The sequence below is a fragment of the Aythya marila genome, assembly GCF_965140915.1.
Source record: "Aythya marila genome assembly, chromosome: 8".
Lineage (NCBI taxonomy): Eukaryota > Metazoa > Chordata > Aves > Anseriformes > Anatidae > Aythya > Aythya marila.
This window is the reverse complement of record NC_139049.1, coordinates 3,448,206-3,470,655: the sequence shown is the minus strand read 5'-3', so window position 1 is coordinate 3,470,655 and position 22,450 is coordinate 3,448,206. Positions and strand designations below refer to the sequence as shown.

General features: G+C 38.5%; 1 protein-coding gene across 3 annotated transcripts in view; it reads left to right on the top strand.

The window, feature by feature from the left end:
- PLPPR5 (phospholipid phosphatase related 5) overlaps positions 1 to 22,450 on the top strand; it is an 83,117-nt gene that overhangs the window by 35,607 nt on the left and 25,060 nt on the right. The window contains exon 6 of one of the 3 annotated variants that reach the window (XM_082765606.1): positions 10,384 to 10,475. The exons of 1 other annotated variant lie outside the window; for it this stretch is intronic. In XM_082765606.1, coding sequence (XP_082621732.1) covers positions 10,384 to 10,434 — 51 coding nt within the window. In that variant the 3' untranslated portion in view covers positions 10,435 to 10,475. Of the gene's footprint in view, positions 1 to 6,596; positions 7,169 to 10,383; positions 10,476 to 22,450 lie in introns of those variants that run through there. One more of the 3 variants, XM_082765607.1, reaches the window with a different exon arrangement.

Sequence of the window (22,450 nt, the reverse complement as noted above, 5' to 3'; positions counted from 1 at the left end):
CAAAGCATTTCTTCCTTCAGATGAGATGGGAGGATGACTATGTAGAGACTTTGTGTTAGGAAATGCTTTCTTCTGTTTCCCCCTCAGAAAGTTTTGAATTGGAATTAGCAAGTAGTTGATGAGAAATCTTTTTTTTTTTTTCCAAGTGCTGCAGGTGGCGAGGTGTGGTTTGTTTGTTTCTTTTGTTTTTGTTTAAATGCTTAGTCTAAAGTTTTGGATACAATCCAGGCCCTATTAAATGAAAGTCACTAGGAGTAATACTTACATGAAACTAGGGTCTAAACTGAGCCATCTCAATTAACTACCATCACTGGAAGAATTATTAATATAGTCTTTACTTTTTAACTATTGTCTTGTTTTACATTCTTCGTTCTCCTCTAGAAAGATTGGTGTTAGATGATTTGTGTGATACTCATATTTTGCCATGTGCAAATTAGCTTTCACTATATTTCAGTTAGGGCTGTTTTAATTCCACATTCTGAGTGTGTATACATTCCTATTTGGCATATTTTAGATTTTTTTCTTTATTGTCAGTCTGCAAGCTCCTGTGGCAGTATTAAAACCAGCTTACTATCATAAATTAGCTGTTAAGAATAACAGAACCTGGCTGACTAAAGTTATTGTGGGCTAAAGGAGAGCTGGGATGAAGCAATGCAGCTCTGTTACTGGTATTTAAAAATGATAATCATATGGGCATTTGGAAATAAGCAATTTAAAGATGGTGTCCTAAAGAATGACTTCATTAGAAATCCGTACCAGATGGGACCTCTCTCATTGCAATTGTTTTAAATTCACCAACAAATGAATAAGCACATGGTACATGGCATAATACACAGACCTGGAAATACTTTGTTCTTCTGTTTCCAGATCTGCTACTTGTCTGTTGCAGTGTTTTGTTTTCTTTCCTGCTGGAAAACCAATGTGCTTGGCACGCTCTCTGTGCTGCCACTGTCTGAGCTCTGGTGGGGGTCAGGAGCCACATATGAAGTGCACTTTAAGCAGGAATATGTGTACTTGAAATATTCTGAACTGGGATTCTGCTGGTTAAGGGTAGATCACTGTTTGCATGACACTTCTGTTTAATTGTGGTGCATGCAGATGATGAAGCTGTTCTGCATGGGTACCCACTTCTTATGCACTCAAATAAAACATAGTTGCAGAGTGTCTCCTTGAAGAATCCTTGCCAGAGCTGGCTCAGCAGCGCAGACTTATTGCTTTCACCTTAACTACATTCATCCATGGAATTAATGAAAAGATTGAAAGCCAAGAAACCTCATCACTCACCCATCTGCTCTTTTTTCTCTTCTGTCTCTGACCTTCATCTCTTGTACAGTAACTTGAGTTTGTAAGCAGGCCCTCTGCTACAGAGGGGAGGCCCTATTCCCACCACAGCCAAGGTTAGAGACACTTGTTTTTCTGTTATAAGGGTTCCTGGGAAATAGGGATGTTCTGGGTGGCACCCAGAAGAGTTTGAAGTCCACCATCATCCAGTGCAGGCACAAATTTTCCCTATTTCAGGGGAGACTGACACCTTATTGTTTCATGCCAAAGTCACCTGAAATTGTCTAGGGCTTACAGAAGGCTGGTAAATGTCTTGTAGTAGCTGCTGAGCATGCTAGACTTTTTCTTAGAGGTATTCTACCTTTGAAAAAATCAAATACAAAGGAAATATGGAGCATTTTAGGATGAATTGAGGCAGTAGATAAAATTCTGATGGTAAGAAGAAAAGAAAAAAAAAATGTGCTGGGTTAGGATAGGCATTATAATTCATCTCCTATGGCATGAGATCACTGTCTGATCAACAGTGCTCTCTGCATCTGTTCAATATTATTTATTTGCACAGTACTCTGTTCAACTGCTGAGCTGAATTTATCCCCAAAGCCTCTGCTTGGCATCCCTTTGTAGTGTTACTTCTGTCAACAATGCCTAAATCACATCCCCAGACACAACCGCCGCTCTTTTTTACCGTGAGATAGCTTGTATTCCACCCATGTGAGATTGCTTCTACTCTACCCATGGGACTGACTCTAGCAGACTGTGAACAAGAAACAGGTAGTTTACAGTCTTTTTACCTTTACAGATGGGCCAGCGGTGGTGGTGGTTGTTTTTTGAGACACAGTCATTTTTAGTGATGATAAGTAGTTGGAATTCCTCTCACAATATACGACATTCTTACATTCTTGTTGCCTATCATACCAATCAGGGCCAATTGTCTCAAAAGTCTTATAGAGTTTGGCACCGTAATTCTTGATATACTGTGTATGTGCCAAAGGTTATGGTGGAGATGAAACATTTTAATTGCAGTAAGTACAGATATTGTCCTGGATCCCTCTTAAATTAGACTTTCAAAACTGTAGAAGCTTTTTTCCGTCTATAACGTGTTTTCTGTTTACTCCAACTTGATTGTTCATGAGATACAGAGGTCTTAAGCATTTTGGTACTAAGGGATCTTTCACTGGTGTGTGTGCTTGTGTACGCGCAGTGTGGTAGGGCAGTCTGATATTGTCCCTGGGGCTCTCTAGTGAGACCGATGGCTCATCACTGAACTCACAGGCTAAATGCAAAACATGAGCACGTTTTAGGTCATTGTGCTGTGATAGAATGGGAGAGAGGGCTTGTGTCTATTTTTATTGCTCCAAAATATTTTAGTTGACAAATATCCAAATGCTGCTGTGCTTTGTGTCCACAAGTGTACGTAGGTATCCCTACAGGCAGTGTTTTAATACATGCATGTGTGATTTCAGGACAGCTTGACAAGAGCTCATGTGCTTACATTAGCCTATGGGCAGATTTTCAAATTTCTGTTGTCATAGTGGTTCTCTTGATAATACGTTATGTTAAAGGAGACACAATAAAACACTGTTTCACACACAGAAACACAAACCCAGAAAAGGCAGCTGAGCAATTTTGTTCCAATCTTAAAAATTTGAGTAGGACATGAACACAAATCTTTCTGCTTTGATCTGGTTGTAGGGAATTGTAAAAGAATTATCTTTATTTGAATGCAAACTGTGATCACAACATCTAACTTTCAAATAAAATATTTAAACGTAGGAAACGGAACAATACATTCAATGTGAACTCCTCAAATATACATGTTGTAGGTGTTAAAGAATCAAGGTATTAGTAACAACCAAGAAGATCCTTTGCAACAAAACTCCTTCAAAGCACGCATCATTAGGTTCCTCTCCTGGATATCAGGAATGGACCATTTTGACCATCTTCATATAAGGCAATAAACGTGTGCAAGACTGCACTGTGTGTTTGTGTATGGAATGAAAACAATGTGTGGTGGCAGCGTTCTGTGCAGGTCTGCAATGTTTTAGATGGGGAATTTCACTTAAACTCGTTCTTTTCTCTAAAAACATGGCTTGTCCAGCAAAAGCATAAAATAAGCTTTACTGACCAGGAGAATTTTATGGTAACTAAAATATAGTTATTACTGTTTTTGCCAGAACTACTACAGTGCTGTTTTTCTATTAACAAACCCTACTGTGTGAAGAACTACAAACAATTTTTCACATTCCTGTTTTCAAAAATAGAAGAATCTTTAAGATGATGACTATTTATGATTATTTATAATTGTATCAATGAGAACAGAACGGAATTTTCAGATTAAAAATGTTAAATATAATGAAAACTGCAAATCAGAAAGAAACTTGGTAAGTATGGACTTTTTCAATTATTTAACATTATCCAGATATGGATAATTTCTCCCAGGAACCTGCACTCAAGGCTTAGCCTTTTAGCCTTTCATTTTTCTGTTAGTGGTGTGAGAGCATGGTTATGAAGCATGCCTTGTTTGCGGTGCTGACACCAAGCTGATGCTGTCAATTTAGAATGAATAATACAAAATCTGGTGTGCCTGTCTGTGAAACTGCTGCTTGTGAGCAGCCCCTCAGCATGCTCTAATTCTTTTGAGTGCTGTAGGTGAAATCATTTCCCTTGAAACTGGAGAAGCTGAGGTCTTTCGTTTGTGTGTTTTTTTTGTTTTGTTTTGTTTTGTTTTGTTTTTTTGCTTGTCTCTTGCATTTGTGGAAATCTTTGGCTTACAGTGATTAGTATCTCACAATGAACTCTGTCACAGTGCATCTGAGCAGACGATGGATGTTGGTTTGTTTGTTTGTTTGCTTTCCTGTGAACTGTCTCAGCAAAGCTTATTTGTAGTTTTGCATGAGAAGGTAACATATGAAAAAGCGTGAATACATAGTTCCATGAATCAATATCAGTGATTCTTGCCATTAGAAAGTCATTAATTTTGACCTAGTTATGTATTATCATGCTGAACCCATTAGAAATGAATCGACAAATCTTCACTAGAGTCCAAATCAATTGCTTCGTGACTGGGAGCTTAGCGTTTCTCTCTAAGAGTTTATTGTGGAAGGCAGATTTTCTTCTTTGTGATTCTGTTCTGTGCTTTGCATATGCTTCCATGGATGGTGACCTGCTCAGTTTGAAAGCAGAGATGGCAGGAGTGAGAACCACATTCACCTTTCTTAAGAAATAGTTACCAAGCCATGAGTTAATGGCACTCAAAAGACCATTTGGTTCCTGCATCACTGGCAAATGTATGCCATTTAGAGAAAGGAACACAACATGAAAGAATTAATTAGGATAAATAACGAGAAAAATATATTTTTCTTTAATTCCTCATTTTTAACTACCGTGGTTATCAAAAAAGTGAATAATTTTAGAATGTTGCTTGCTTAAGTTGACAGGATGATTTGGGAATCTAAATGAAAAATAAAGTAAATACAATGGAGAAAATGGCATAATGTCCTCATAGCAATTCCAGACTCATGGAGGTTGCCCAATGCATCCTCTTTCCTCTGCTGGAAGCAGAAGATAGCCAACAACTGAAATGCTTTGAAATGCTTATGTTTTATTTTCCAGATAGGAAATCTAATTTTGCTTTTATTCTTCAGTGTCAAAATCTGTAAACACTGACTAATGTCTAATATTGTTTACTGAAAACACTTTCACAGAATGTCGCATGCTGATTGTTTTCTTTCCCGATACTTTTGAAAAATCTGCTGTCTATGGTTTAATCATTGTTATTCATTTAAAATATATTCACTCTGCTTTGGAGGAAAAAAAAAAAAAAAAAGTACATGGTTAGTATTTGGTGTTCCTCACTTGTGAAAACTGTCACAAAATGCAGTGAGGATGTTTCTAGAGCGAAAATCCTTAGTACTCAAAGGAGGAAAAAAAAAAAAAAAAAAGAGCTCCTCCTCCTGGCCACATTACTGTCATGGCACAGGGAGAGGAGCAAAGCTGCCAGCCTGCAGGGACAGGGGCAATAAAAGGCAGCTCTCCCGTGTCCCCGGTTGGGCTTGCATGTAGATTCTTTTCTGAAGTGTGAAAATCAAAGACACTCGTCCCTCTTCCCCCTGGCTCTCTGCAGACTGATAGACAGATATCCATTTCAAGGAAGAACTTGTGTGATGGCCACTGTTTCTCTCCAGCACTTCCTATGGTGTGGGAGTTTCTGAGGGACTTGGAACAACTTCCCTTAAGTAAGAAATTGGAAGTATAGCCCAATCTCTAATAGTTATCTAAATCCCCAGTTTCTTTTCAACTTGCGGCTGCCTCCTCTCTTCTCCCGACTTTGGCCTGCTGCAGGCGGTGAAGGAAGGTGATGAGGGAGGTCTGCAGTGCTCCGTGTGGTTGCAATTCCTTCTGGGTGCCCTGGGGCTGAAGAAGAAACATGTGGCTTAAAATGTTGACACCCTTCATTCCTTTTACATATTGCATGCTTAAAAACCAACCACACAGAAAGACCGAACTGGTGGCAATCAAGGATGCTGTGTACCAGCAGGCAACATATGGTTCCTTTGGATCCTACATGTTCCTACACGTTTGAGTCTTCCAAATTTCTGCAGAGGCACTCGCTTAGGTTAGAGCAAGAAAAAGCAGCAAAGCTCTTTGGGATTCTAACAGCTTTACTGTGCAGAGTCACATGTAGCATCCTGAGACAGATATCTGAGTTCATAAGGATTGTCCTGTTGAAGGAAATAGACTAACATTGCAAGTGAAGAGGCCGCTAGTGATTCTGAAGAAACTTTGAATACAGGTCCTCAGCTGTTGAATGCTGTTTTGTTGTAGCACTTCACTACTTCCTTCCATGCTATGGAGCTCATGGGAAGCAATTTGCATTTTTTTATTAAAAAAAAAAAAAAAAAAAGCAACATAGAAATTGTTTTAACACTGAAATAGAACATTATAATCTGCCAGAAACAGTCTTTTTCATTTTGCTTTCGATTATATTTTACCAACAAAACTGCAGCTAATTCTATTATTCACATTATTTAGTTAAAAAATGCATGTAAAACTAAAATATTGTAGAACTGTCATACCTAATTGCTTTGTTCAGTGTAGTTACATATACAGTCTTCCAGCATGTAACAAAACTTGGCTGTAGGAGTGAGTGAGAGCACTGCAATAAAAAACAGTTTTCTTTAAATCACCCTGCAATACTCTGCAAGCATAAGGCTGTCCCTAAAGCAGGAGGTGCAACAGTTTTCACAATGGTGACTGATGTCTACCTGTGTGGTTTCTGCGTTTTTATTTGTTTCTTTTTTTCCTTTAACTCACAGAACCACATCACGGCCTTTGCAGAAGTCACATGATGTTGATGCTGATGTATATTCACTCCATTGGACTTCATCTCTTTTCACAGCCCACTCACGATAATTGCAGTGTATCAAAAATAAGAAATTTTTAGAAGTCCTCTTTCTGACTTGATTTTTACGTCATTAAAATGATACCGACATTTTGAAGAATTCTTAAATATTAGAACGTCACTTTACTTTCTAGAAAAAATATTAACTATTTACTTTTTGACGGAATGGGACAAACTGAGCACTAATTATATTTATCTGACAATACCCTCTATTTTGGCTTCTTGTTTTTTAATGATTCATGCACCTATTCCAACAGAACTTCATACTTTGTTTTGAATTTGATTTTTAAAATCTGCGTTTTTAATTCAGCATGAACTTGTTTCCATTTGAGGCGGTTTTAGTGTATAAAAACTAGAAAAATATTATGTTCTGTATGAAAATGCTGTTTGCACATTGTATTACGCTGTATTCCATGTAAGATATCATTCAAACAATATGTTATATGTAAGACTGGTGCTTCTGCTTTTGAAGAGAAAAAAAAAATATGCCAATTTTTACTGTAATAAGTATTGTATCATAATTAAAAGTTTATTTATTTGGATATTTTCCTGACATAATTGTAGTTGAATTGTTGTTTTGTAGTTCTTGAATGTCTTGAATGATATATATGTATCTAGGTTAAAAAGAAATGAAAATAATATAGAAATTTTGATCATTGATATATCCTTTATTACTAATGCTATCCCATGAAAGGTTAAGGGCTCCATTCTTAGCTCAGCATATCTGATAGGAAGCCCTGCTAATCATAGATCACTTAAACAAATTGCTCAAGGAAGCCGGCATCTTCTCCTCATATTTGTTGTACACACAGATATTATGCTGGAAGAATGGGGTGCTAAGACAGGAAGAGGGTCACAGACTTTGTGAGGAAAAGTGCAAAAGTGTTTCTGCTCTCCATTTTCACATTGGAGCATTCATGGGAAAGTGGAAATGGCTGCTTTAGTTTACTTCAGATGAATAGGCCGGGACAGGCAGAATTTATCTCTAGGAATCTATCCCTGTTTACTTTTCAGGGCCATATTCTTGCAAAAAATCCTCTGTCAGTTTTTATGGTACTGACAGATTATTTATTTTTTTTTCTTCAACATCAGGTGATGTTATCATATCACTGTTATCACTGTGAAAAATCAAATTGAGCCACCCCTTCAAAAGACAGCCTAGCTGACTATTCATAGTGAAGTTGTCCTATCAAAATTAAGAACCAAATGGATTTGGATCTTGGAGATGCTGAAGATACTCTCAACTTCTGCCAGAAAGTTTTCCTCTGGCAGCAGCAGTTCTGACGCTAACACTATAGATACATTGAGAACAGTAATGTTCAGTGTGATCCGCTGAAACAAGTATAGCATTCTAGGCCTTAAATTTTCCATAATTCAGTGCATTTCCTGTGCATTAATCATTGGTAGAAAATGTTTGAAACATACGACTGTAGAATTGGGTATATATTTTTCTATGTTGAATTTAAATGCTTTCCTGTATAGTAACACATAGTTCTTATTTTTATTTTAATCTCTGTTTTAACTAAAATGCAACTACTTAAATATTGCTTGGCAAGCAGGGCAAGGCCAAGTTGTCTTTGAGTGCAATAGAATATATCATAGAATATATCCCATGAAGTCATCATCCTAAACTGAGAATTAGAGAACAAAGAAATAAATTAGTGGGGGAAAAGTCCTAGAATAGAGCCCTTAGCTACAATAACGTTACTTAGGTGATTGAAGATCCACCTTTATTAGACTACCAACTGTGTTTACAAAATTGTAGTAGGTCCAAAGTTTGTATCACCATGTTAGGCACACTTACCCTTATTCTAGGTTAGCTATTTAGGGTCCAAGGTACTAATGATTTTTGTGTGCAGGTTTAAATGAAATCCTCACTCATTTTTGCATGGTAGCAAACCTACATTTTTTTTTTCTTCTTTTTTACTATCTGATTTATTAGATTACCAAGAGATTCTTTTATGTTAAAAGAGATGACTCTTTTCCAGTGTACTGTATATCATCAGCTTGTAACTGGTCTCTTTCTCTCTCAGGATCTTTCCCAGTCAAATATTTGGGTTAAATTTACCATTTTATCTCTGTGAACCAGCAGTGAGAAAACAGAGAGACACTCTGCTGTATAATGTATTTTTAAATAAAATAATTTTTCAATCATATATAGTGTATTTTTTGAGATATCTGCTGTAGATATATTTTGGTTGATAGCTTATGAACAATGAAATGATGATTTTAAAAGTCTACTGCATTTCATGATGTATTTTCATAATTAACCAGGAATTCCCACAGTTCCCTTCCCTTAGAGGTGGTTCTGGTGAAATTGAAAAGCAGGAGGGGAAGAGCTGTATTGCAGAAGTGTCCGCTGCCTGTTGGTGAAGTTCCAGACCATGCTTGGCTCAGGCCAAGCTCCAGATCCTGCTTTGATTCATTTGGAAAAGAGGCAAGTTTTTACCTCTCCCACAGCTGCAGTGGCTCCACTGCCCTGGAGCTAGGGCATTCAATCTGGACCTGAAAACTTTCAGTAGGAAGAGTTTGTCCAAACGAAAGTAAGTTGGCATTTTCTAACTAACATGGCTTTTTGGTAGTTGTTCTTTAAAAAAATCCCCATGAAGAGGCTGACAAACAAGCATCATCCCTTGTTCAGAGAAGATTCTAGCTCAGAGTGGTTCCCAGTAAAAATATGTTGTTTGAACTATTTCAATGGTTTTACATGCGTCTGTTTTTATGATTTGTGGTGGACCTTCTGTTTTTATGATCCTTGCGGACCTTTTCTGTGTGTGTGCTTCAGTGAAACAGCTCTGTTCTATTTATAAATAAGGTGCTTAAGAAGCATCTCTAATGCTGTATGCTGCTGTGTTCCTAAAAGTGGAATTCATAAGGCATATGGGGACACCAGCTGGGCTTGTATCCATACCATTTTACATTCCCTTATACGTATTCTGTTGTTTGTTCGTAATCATGAACTGCATAAGACATACGGCGATAGCATCTGGGCTCACATCTCTTCAGTTTTTAAAAACGTTTGCTTTAACAATATGTATTAAGAGAGGATATCATTGCTATTTTTCAGCTGCAATTTTCTTTGCTATTTGCTGTTACCTTCTAATTTTGTTGCTGTTCAAGATCACAGTGAGTGTGACAGTCCATTTGCACATTATGTTAGCAGGGAGCTTTTATACTCTTCTGAAGTCTAATTTTGGTATTTCTGAGGTTTTCCATGCAGAAAGGAGAATGCAGTATATTTTAGGAAGAGACGACCTGAGTTTGTTTTGACCAAATCACCAAGTTACGTTCCTGCCCATCTGGATTGCCTTGGCCTTGGGGATGCTTTGCAGGAAGGAGGGCAGAGGGCTGAAGTAGGGTGAGCAGGCCTCCAAGGCTCTCAGGCCTTTTGGTGCCCAGCAGCACTTCCCTCTGAGCACAACCACGAGTGTTTTCACCAAGGTCTGCCTCTGACAGCTGACTTGACCCCCACATGCCAGACTTTCCAGCCATTACCCAGCACCTCTCATGCTTGGGGAGCTGGACAGTTCAGGTGAGATACCACTCTCTAACCCTGAAGCACTCTACAAGTGTGACTGCAGCTGGGGCCAGCGGCTGCCCAGTTTTCTTCTGGACAAGCAGAAAGACAAATGGGGACCTGTCATGACTTCATCTCTTCAGCCTCTATGTTTTCTCTTCTCTCTATGTTTTCTGTCTTTCAGGGACTTCCACAAAGTAAAGGAAAGGAAAGCTTCACAAATAAACTGTCCTGAATTGCCCCCTGTGTGGACAAGACCTAAGCCTTTTATTTTCCCAGAGGAGCTCTGCTGTTCTAATATCTTCCCCTAGTGACTATAGACAAATAGTTTTGCAGTAGTCAGCCTCTTGAAGTCATCTCATCAATAGAATAATCATCCCTAAATTATGCAGCTGCTGGTGGACTTGTGCATTGAATGTGATTAAGAATAGCACACTGGAATTGCCTGAGACTACTGAATCCATCCTCTGAAATGGGTCTTCAGAAATGACCCCAGCTAAGACTTTTAGCTGCTGAAACCCGATTCTTTGCAGCAGTGATCTCATCAGACAACATTCAGTTCTAAATAAAAATAAGAACCCAAACCCTTCTGACAAATCTTGCCCTAAATAACAGTGCTACACCTAAATATATATGTATACTCTCTGTATGTAGAGGGAACTTGTGGCCTTGCTGCCAATCTTTAATGTGGTTCTGAATGAGATTCTTTGGTTCCTAGATTGTTGTGAAGTAGGCAGATAACCTTAAAAAGAGAGTAAGAATACCTACAATTGTAAAGTAAGAACTCAGACCTACAGAATGAGAAAGGGACGGAGGAGCAGGGAAAATACTTTCTTACGCTCATTAGCAAATATGCTAATTTCAGGTAGATTTGCTGTGTTTTCCTAATTTAAAATCTCAATAGTGTAGTGGATGGCATTTCTGTGTTTTTGAAATGCTGCAGCAGAGAACTGCTGTTCTGTCTGCTCTTTCTGCTAAGAAATTATCTACTGTTTCATCCCCTTTTCCTACTGTTGCTTAAAGAAGCGGCTACTATTCCTTCCTTAGCAACCTCTATTTAAATGATAGCAACTGACAACTTAAAGATACTGTGTTTGACTATTCTAAAAATGAGTCTGATGCAATGAGAATGAAATGCTCATTTAGGAAAACAAAGCCAAAACCCTTTTGGCTCTCATTGAAGGCAGAGGGTTTGAAGCTAGTCCTAACAGGAAACACCAGGAATAAAACAAGTCCCTTGCCTTTTGACAGTACTTTGCAATGTTGTTAAGATGAGGTGTTAGATCTTTTTTGGGATTAATACCCTGTCTTTCTGAGCAATTAGAGAAAACATTATAAAGGTGCAGTCTTGGAGCATGCAGTATTCCAGAAGGAAACTGAGAATGTCCCTGCTTGTGTTATATTTATTCTACAGAGTCACACTCAAAGATGGTGAAGCACAGTGCAGAAGAGGGGGATAGAAAGACTAAAACTGTGTGTTGTCTATGGAGGGTGAGAGCTTTGCAGCATGAGTCTTTTTCAGAAATAAAGCAAATGAATGAGGACTTATATCAGCTGATTATGTGACAGAGTTCTGTCATCCTGGATCTCCTGTGGGAATGTTGTCTACTTACAATGTATACGTTTCAGTCAATTACCATTTTTTTTAGAAGAACAAATAATCACAGGATGTTTGATCTTCAGTTCTTTGTCAGATTAAGAGAAGTCGGTACTCCCATGCCATTGGACACTATGCTGCTGCTTTTTATTTGCTGCCTGATGACCTGCCTTCCAGCATACTTAAGGTAAAAGACTGTATTCTGCTTTTTGAATGAATGAATTTGAATTTTTCTTCATGAGTCTGTGCATCTGTGTGTAGGGGTTAAGAAAGTCTCTCTCATGGTTGTACTTTCTTTAAAAAATTTGGATTGAAACTTATTTCTGTCTGTATAATGCTATAAACCTGAAAATAAAAGCTGTTCATACTTGAGGGAAAGGGTTACCTACAGGCTCAAAGGAGGAACCAGCTCCTACAGGCCTTGAGCACTGCAGTGGGAGACACTTCAAAGTTTCAGTCACCTACAAGGCTCTTTGTGGCCTGCTTGATCTGAAGTGAGTGGTTTGATTCACGGACATACCACTTCACTGTGGTGATGGTTTCATTTGAAAGGAAAATCACCAAGGAACATAACATATCTACACAAAAGAAAACAGTACTAAAACTTGACTCTTCATCCTCACAGGCCTTCTGTGTATCTGCTTCTTTTATTATATGGCTCTGTGCTCTGTCTTCGCTTTTTCACTCTGCTTCTGGCATCTGTCTTTCTCATTAATGTTACATAGTGCCATGTCACATCATATAATAACCAGTGAGTGCAGACCCTACAGACAGTGGTCTGGCAGACATGTTACGGGCACAAATATGGCCTGAATTTGTGACAACAACCCTAACTAACGGGAAGGGAAAGTTGTGCAGGGCTGTGTTGTATTATACTTTCTGTAATCTAGCAGAAAATAAATTGGTCAAGAAAGTCCTCAAAAAAGGACTGCTCTGTGTATTCTGTTTTGTGTAGTTCGTGGTGGGAGTCAGGAGCCTTATTCTGGATTTAAATAGGAGAATAGGAGACTTAAGAGGCAGAATGGGTATTTTTTTTTTTTTCAAATTAGATCGTATATTTCTCCATTCTTGCAAATGCATAGGGAGTTTAAGAGCGCTATGTCAGATACGATGGATGGCCCTTTCCAAAGAAAACTTCTCATGTGGAGCTGCTCAAAGAAAATCACCAGATTACACAAGACAACAGGCAAATCCCAAGGATCATTCCTCCCTTTCAGCCTCCTTGTATCCTCCTGATTGAGAGGTCTCCTTTCTGAAACCCACGCTCAGCTGCTCAGGCTTTGAATTATACCTCAAATGTAGGCCACCAGATATGAATCCAGTTCCTCCTCTTCTCTGCATCTCTCCTCTCATCCCCACACCAGTCTGCACTCATGGACCATTAGCAAGACTTCAAACACAGCTTTTGCATTAGCTGTGAGGAGGACCCAGGAGAGCTGCAGCTTGACATGTCACTGCTGTTCTGCAGCTGGAGCTGAGATACACAGCCATTCTCTCTGCTGCGGGGGTAAATGGAAACCAAACATTTTCAGCAAGACAGCATATGATAGGAGACCAGGCTGTGTTCTTTGTCGCTGATGATTATTTGCACATTTGTATTATTATGTTGGTGTTGTTCTTTCTGATAGACTTAGTTGTGACAGGAGACTGCAAGCTTGTGCAGATCAATGGTTAGCCCTGGAACAGAGAAACGCTCTTTCACCTGCCAGATGGAGACTGGATTTATCATGTGAATTTATCAGCTGTGTCTCCCAGAAGCTTTAAGATGTCCTGGCATAGCCTGCTTCCAGGACAGTATGTTATCAGAATAGGCTTTCAGTCTGTCGTTTCTTATTTCTTTAGTATGAGATAGATGTGATTTCCATTCATTCTTTATAACAGATGCCATATTTTATATATATATATATATATATATATACATATATATATATACACACACACACATATATATATGCCTGTATCTTATTCTTTATTACTTTTTGAACTTACTCACTCTCCCATATTGTTCTTTTATTAATTTTATTACCAGACGGCATAAAGAACTTTGCAGCATACGTTAATTTAGCTTTACAAAAATTCTATTTCCCTTCAGTGCCGTTCCTCTCTGTTGAGTTTTACACTTCAGCAGCGTTTAAATGCATCACATTCTCATTGTTTGTTGTCGATTTGCAGTTCAGCATTTGTCTTAGAATGTACCATGGACAAATTAATGACTTTTTTTGTCCACTTTTTACATGTAGCCTATCATCTCCCTGTTGTAGCAGTGGAACTGGGAAGTTCTGCTGGTTTGTTTGTAATTGGAGGTGAGTGTTGGTTTCAGCATGGTACCTATGGTCAAGAAGAAATGTGAGACTTACCAAAACCAAGGAGAAATTTCCCTCTCCAGGCAGCAGTGTTCTCATGGCTCTCCTTGTGTTTTATCAGTGTCTGTGTGGCTCTCCTGGTGCAGTCACGCACGAGACAGAGAAAGCTCAGTCATAGGCAGGAGTGGTTCTTTTGGAGCCCTGTGCTCTTGTTCAGTACTGTGGTCACAGTGATAGCAATATTGTGCTGTTTTGTCCAAATGCTTTGGACAAAAATGCTTTGGTTCTTTATCGGCAGGGGCAAAGTGAATTAAGTAATGCCAGAAACACACAGCCTGATGCTTTTTCACTTTCTGTTGTCTACCTCTTCATGCAAGCATACAATGTGCTGGTTTGTCAGTTCAAGTATTGCCTTATCTGTTCTCACATCTGTCCTTAAGATACAGATGTCCATGTTTTTACCAAGGAGGCAACACAAAATTGACTCTCGCCCCTTGCTTACTCCCATCCTGTGGTGATTCCCCTACTACTGTTAGTCCCAGAGACTTTGGTTTTGTTTTAACAAAGACCGATATGCAACAGCAAGAGTACTGGTTATGAATGAATTTGCCTTCTTACTACATATTTGGCTACAAGTGTGATGTGTGGTTTATGTCTTTTAGACTGTAGATACTTTGCTATCTGTATCTGGGCCTGCAAGCCACCTCATCAAGTGGAGCTTTTATCCCTAGTGGGACCTGTAACTATTAACAAAAATATTCTATAGACATGTTTATCTGTCTAGGTGACTTCCAGGATCCCACTGCTGTGCACAGGATCTGCAGGTATGGAGTGGCAGTCATGGTACAGATGTGCTCCAACCAGCCTGTGAACATGAAAGAACAGGCCAGGATATGCGAGACTTAATGCTACAGAATGTTGCTGCTGTGAAAAAGAGTCTTGTGAAAACAGTAAAAGGACAGAGAAAGAAGTTTAGCTGAAGATATTAAGAGCTATTCAGTTATTAAGATTCTGAAAGGGAGAATTTGGGTACTGAAATTAAGCAAAAGAGATGAAAAATTTCAGGACATCTTCACAAAATAAATAAATAAAATAAAAGCTTTCCAAATATTTTCTTGAAGAAACCATATAAACACAAGAAAATGAAAATATCTGCCAGTTTTCTGAGACTAAGCATTTTGCTGTGCTATCCTATGCAGAAAATTAATCTGTGATCAGTGTGGAAGAGTATAAATTGACTATATTTACAGGCTCTATTTCTGTTACAAATATAGGTTTGTTTTCTGACCTGCTGTTCCATGAATAGAGCTCATCATGCTCAGTATGTGCAATCAAGTGGAGTTTTGATGGATAAGGATGTGAAGCTATGACTTCTGATACCGGCTAGATAAAAAGTAGTTTAGGAGCTAGAGGTGATGGGTAGGGAATCCTTCATTCACTATCACACAGTCACGCTCCAACAAAGAGAGATTACAACCCAAGCAATGAATTTGCTTGGCAGTAGAAACTGCCATTGTTAGTAAGGGCATTACAATTTTTAATTACTGCAGTTGTGAAGCTTCAAGATAAATGAACAGACAATTAAGATGCAGTTTGACTCTAAGTATCACAGTCCTGATGTTTCTCACTACCCACCTATTTCTGGAGAAGTCTAGGAAATGGATTTGCCAGACAGAGGCTGAGGAGACATGAGGAAGGTTATTCTACAGTTGCACGAGTGCTCTCTCAGCATTTTGTCTCTACAAGGTAGAGCCCCATTTATCAGGCAAGGTGCTCTGCCTTACAAGACTGTAAGTATGAGACATTGCTATAGAAGGTTTCACACTGGGGATCAGCACAATTGGTTATTGTGGTATCTAAGTGGCAAGTGATTTGGGCTTGCTGGATTGTTAACCAATACTGTCGCCTAAGTAATTAGAACATTTTGCAGTTTGACTACTTTTCAGCCAGAACAACCGATTTGACTGTTATGCATTCAGTTTGATAGACGAGGGCCTGGTCCCTTGGCTAGTCTTTCCTGATTCCAGTGAAATACTGTTCATCGCCCTGGGGAATCCACTCCTAGGAAACTTGCTCTTTTCAGTAGTGAAGAAACAGCTCTCAGAAATGAGCATTGCTCATCTCCATTTCTGTGTTCTCCTGGTCTTTGTTTCTCAGCTACTATCAAAGAAGCATGACATTTCAAACAAAAGCAAAAATAAGAGTTGAGCCTAAGCTTCTCTTCCCCTATTCTTTAAATTTTTGTAAAGGTCACCTTTACATTGTAAAGGTCACCTTTGTGTATTGTAAAGGTCACCTTTGGTGCAGCTGTAAGTTTTTAGCAATGTCTTTTCCTTTTCTAAATGCAATTTAGTCTAAATTTCAGGCCAAGATCTTAGCCGTTTTGATAAGAAGACCTGTAGTACATCTTGTATTTTGGCTAAACTCCAATTATATTTTGCCTGGCTTAATTTACTCAGTGCTGCCAACAGAATGACATAGTTTTCACTGCCTGTTCTTCTCTTTGGTACTGTGTTGCTGTGCGCCATTAAAACAGCCAATCCAAGGCAGCCACAGAGCAAAAATAGTAATGGCTAAAGAGCTACCAGGCACTCAGTGTCCAGTGATGCTATGCTGGATGGTAATTGGGGCTCACTGGATAAGGGGATGTTGTTACCACAGTCCTTAGACAACTTCCACAAGAATGATAGATGCATAAACTGTGTCCAGACTGTTTTCTGAGCATGAAATTTGCCTGAGGTTTACCCTGTTTGGAAACACTTTCATGAACCATGAAGGAGAACCGTGAGGAGAAATATTAACCGTAAAACTCCTTCTTTAGACAAAGAGAGCCATAAATTCATTTAAAAAGGCAGCTAGTAGTTTCCTGTATTTCATATTTACATATTCTGCCACCTAGTTAGCAGCACCTTTCCAGGTTTGGTTGAAGTGTATAGCAGAGATTGGTGGTAAAGATTTCTCGCACCTTGGTATCAGTCTTACTTTAGAAAATAGAATTAACTGAAAGATAGTAAAATGAAGGCATGAAATGAAACACGTTATTTTAAAGTGTCAAGGCACAAGGGGAAGGGGAGAGTACAGAGTTGGGAATACAGAATAGTGTGTTTTATGTGGGACATTTGGTCTGGAAAACACTGAATATGAGAATTAGTAGCCCGTGCCTTAAAAGTCATTCTGCATAGAAAGATGACATTCTGGAGTAATGTTCTAATTCCTATTTTGTATGGAGTTGTGCTTTATTACTTTGTAAACTCAGAGAAGTTCTCTAAATGCTTCTTGGAACTTGTTACTTTTAAAAGTGTATGGTTTTATTTAATAGGTATTAAAAAGGTATTATACTGATGGATCTCTTTTTGCTTACTATGGTCTTGTATTTTGCCTAAACAAATGTTAGTAGAATTATCTTCACAGAGCTAGCACAGCTGTCTTGGTCTTTTCCAAACAATTGGTAGCAATTTTACCTTCTTTCTGTGTCCTTAGGCCAAAGTTTTTAAATGCATTTTAACTTTTAAAAGCTAGTATTTTTTCAAAGGTATTAACTGCCCATGTCTAAACAAATGAGACTATATCTGGATGAAGCAGTCTAACATTAGTCTGAACTCTTTGTATTGGTAGTTATGAACTGATGGGGGCATGACCTTACCAGCAGCAACTTGAAGGACAGATTTCCCTTACTTTTTTGGCTCTACACAGAGAAATATGATTTTATACGATTCTGTGCTATGGGAGTACATTATTGTGGGAGAGACACAGCAAAGGGCTTCCACACATTCTGAGGAGCTCAACTAGAGGTTTTGGATTCATCCCAAACTCTTGATGAGCTCATTGGACACAGACAGCATAGGCTGAAAGCAATGAGAGTTTCGTCACTGACTTAGCGGGGGCAGAGGCATCCTAAACAGTCCGTGCAGAACAGATTATTTTGGAAAGGCTCCCAGGAATGAGGAGTATAAAAGCAGAGATTATGCCTCATTCCAGCATGGTGGTGGAAAACTGGGCACCTCTGCAGGAGGCAATTTGTTTGGGCTGAGAAAAGGTGCTTATATACCATAGCTGGGGGATTTGCTGAAGAGTCTCTAGAAATGTCAAAACTCATTAGCTTGCAGTGGGAGTTAGACAGATTAACTTTGGGATGCCTTTGAAAAGCACAGTCTGTACTATTCTTTTGTGAATTTTAAGTGGCAGATTTATGGATTCTGAAGAGTCCCTTCTTGAAATGGTCTCTTCATGATTTTTTAAAATCCATTAAGTCCCATATTGAAATATTGCCTCTGAAGAAAAGGTATCTTAATTTTGCTTCTACTGTGTATTGGGAGATTTCTCTATATTACAGGGCAGCAGGAAAAAGCTAGGCAAAGTTCAAGCCAGGAAACCTAGTTCTGCAGTGTACAACCATGCACTTAGCACATGTTACTTAGTAATATTTCTGCTCCTTATTGTATTTGAGTAAACTTAGAAAAGAGAGAGCACAGGAATTAATTTGCTAATACCTTTGATGTTGCCTAGACACTTCCAGTTTGGATAGACCAACGTATTTAGAAAGGAGAAGAGGAGAGAGAAGAAAAAGTTGACAGAGCTGAATGCTTGTTTGGCATGTAGGCTGAGGGATGGAGATATAAATAAATACATGTATGCACACATACATATATATATCTGTATATTTAATGTGGGTTATCTATGGAAACCTGTGCAAGTCAGTGGGAAGTGAAAGTCTGTGACTCATCCCACCGCTAGTGAGCAGGCATCTAAGAGGAGTTACTGGAGGATGGATGGCCCTTTGGAGAACAGAGCGTCCTTCGTGCTTTAATTGCTCACAAAGACATTGCAGCATGGGTGATTATTCATTTTTCCCAGTGCCACTAGTTTTTCTTAGTGGTGAAATAAAGCAAAGGCTCCTATATACAGGGATGCTGATTTTTCAGAGCCAGAATAGTCACTGTCATGATGCTGCTGAAAAAAATATTTAACCTGCTCTAAAGCTCAAACTGGATTTTGACTGTCCTATCAGTTTCCCATACTTCCTGAATAGTTGTCTCATACTATCATGATTCAGTCATGAAAAATAAGTTCTTCTCGTGAAAAATAAGTTCTTCTATTTTAAAAATACATACATAAATGTAATTTGGCTAAATGAGGTACCTATATTAGTTCTTGAAAGCCATGTTTCAGCGCTAGGGAGATTTGTCAAGTTACACACCATGGAAAGAAACAATTTAAAATGAAAATGCTATCAGGCATTAACTGTGAAAGCACCAATGGTTCTGCAGTAATAACTTTATCTTTGTGCCTGCAAGCAGTCTTCTAATGGAAAAAAAATATTAAATTGTGTTTTTGACATATTATGGCATTTCCACCATTATTCCATTACAGAACAATACTCCTGTGTTAGAGAAAAATCTGTGTGCTTATGTGTAAGCATGAGAATGTTTCTCTGGTGTTCAAGAGTTCATTTTAAAATGCAGTTTTACTTTACCTTAGTAAAGTAAAGGCCCTTGCCACTAGTTATTTATGGAACCTAGCAGGCTATTGTTAAAAATAATTTTAAATGTATTTGTGATAATTTATGTTTCTTCATCCAAACAATTAAGCGTTTTATTTAATTTATAGAAGCCTACAGTGATTAAACTATAAAGAACCAAATCATGCAAAAGCAGAGCATCTTCTATAATGCAATTAATATAATCAAATTCCTTCTGAGACCAAGGGTAGATCCTGTATCTATATCTCATATTTGTAACAAATCAACCCCTGTAAACTTTGTTAAAGTACTGTGACTATAGACTATATAATTATTCTGGTTATCCTTTTCTTGTTTCTATGCAACCTACCCGCTGTGCTGTAATTTAATATCAATAATGTACAATATTTTTTTTATTTGGTAATGTATACACATTTAAAATAATGCATGAACAGCGCTCCGGTGCTCATAGATGATTCAGTGCAGTGCTCAGAAGTGTACTATTCAGTTCTAATATCATCTGCAGCTGTTATAATGGTGCATTGTGCATTTGCAGGCTGAGATCACTTGGAAATAAAAACAAGATTCAAAATACTTCTGAGCAGTAAATAAGCAAAGAATTATGTTCTACATGCTTGTTACTGCAGATGCTTTTTGGTTTACAGGTTGTTTCAGAACACCTTGGGGCTTACCTAGTAGTTTACAGCAAACAATGCCCAGTTAAAGTATATAGTTCTCCTCCATACCCCATCTTCCTGAAACAGTCTGGTAGGTGAGGAGCCAAACAGAGCACGAGCAGGCTTTGTTTTTATTGACTCTGTGTCAATAAATTCTCTCCGGAACTATATTTGCTGCCAACTGAATATTTTTTTTCCCTGCAGGATAGAAAACAAAAATCATTTTTTAAGGGGGCAGGGAGTAGAAGGAACCTTACGAGTTGAATAGAAAGAACCAATGAGATGGGGAAATTACCCTTACTCAATCATCTATCTTGTGCCATTTTTACAGCTATTTCCAACAAATTACTGAGTGTTTATTTTAATGGTTATTGCTGACATTAGTGAGCGCAGTGTACATTTGTAACCACTTACAGCTACCCCTGCCCATGGCTGTCACAACAGGCTTCCTCTATTCCACAAAGTCATTCTGGGCTTCTGATCACTGATTTTTCCACCGTGGTGATTTCCCTCTGCTTCCCCTTCTGTGATGTGTGTTTGGCAGCTGCTGCATGTCATGACTCGAGCTGTGGCCCTCTCACCACCCACTTTGTCCCATAGCCACCACGATGGGGATGTAGGAGCTTGGCCTGTGTGATATGGAAAGCACGGGACTGTGCTGAAGCAGGTTTCCAGCTGCTGGACAACCCCAGTGTTAAAGCCAGCTGTCCAGCAGTGCTGTGCTCCCTTCACAGCTGTACTGTGACTGTGGTGGTACCTGTCTTCAGGTGTGTGCACCTTGCTCTGCAAATGAGGATATGGAGAAAAAATTATCCTCGTTAGGGTGTTGCATTTTGCTTAAATGGAAGAGAAACAAAATACTTTGTCTAGAAAATTGACTATGTCTTTATCAAAGAAAAAGAAAATTATTGAGAGAAACAAATATTACGTTATGAGTCCCCATACTCATTTGGGGACAGAATCTCCACAGAAATTCTGCCTCTTAATGCAATAGATGAACACTTCAAGTTGAGAAAATGAAATAAGACTATCATCAATTTGTGCTCTTCAGAACAGAGTAATGTCACAGAAATGACTACATGAATTGCATAACTCACACAATGAGATCAGCCTTTTTTATTCATCTGTGCAAATCTGTGCAAAAATGAATGTATCCATTATTCAGGTAAGAATTTTGCAAACCAGACATTTCCTTCCAAAGGAATTCTGAATCCACTTTGGAGTGACAACAAATAAAAGAGGCTATGGTGAAAGTCTGTGAGTGAGAAAAGAAGCCACAGCTCCTCCGGAGGTGTTATCGTATGTACAAAGGATTTTTTCTATGAGACAAGCTTAAAATTGATGACTTTTTAAATTAACTCCAGGCGTCTATTACCACAGGGTTTTGTTGAAGCTAAGAGTATGATTCAGGAAAACAAATTAGAAGATGGAAATGTTCATGATTATTGTAGATAGGATTTCAAGCTATTTACAATGTAATTAAGCTATTAGGCTGAGGAGCTAACCGTAGCCCTGAAGAGAGGATTTATCCTATAGGATTATTATTTCATATTTGCTCTTACCCAGCCTCTTATGAAAATCCAGCACTGATATCCATCAAAGAGAACACACTGGACTACATAGATTGGGTTTAGTCTACATTTCCAAATCCTGCATCAGGATTTAGCTAAAAAATGACTTAATAGCAATGTTTAGTATTTACAGTTTGAACTGTTCAGATTGGAAGTGAACAAATCAGTAACATGGCATTAATTTTGGCTTTCTGCCTGACCAAATACTCAAACACTTCATACAGATAGACTCTTGGTTTGGGTTGTAGAATTGGTTTTGGTTAGTGATAAATATCCAAGGTGAACTCTTGTTGTAACAGAGCAATATTGCAGCAAGTTTGGCAAACGTTATTTGTATAGCTAGCAAATAATGTACTGAATGTAAAAAGGTAAAGAAAATAACACAGATCATAGCCGGGCATCATGTGAGGAGCGGACGTTGGAGTCATCGTGGATGACTCCATGTCCCCCTTGACTTTCATGGCTGTTACAGTAGGCAACAGCCACAGTTGCTCTGCATTTAGCAGCAAGGCATACAAATGCCCCTCTTGGATTCTGTTTAAGAAATAATGTTTGTATTCATTTAATAAGTTATAGTAGGAAAATATTAATTTAAACATGACAGGACAGGAAGGAAGCTATAAAGAAGTGAGATGCAGGCAATAT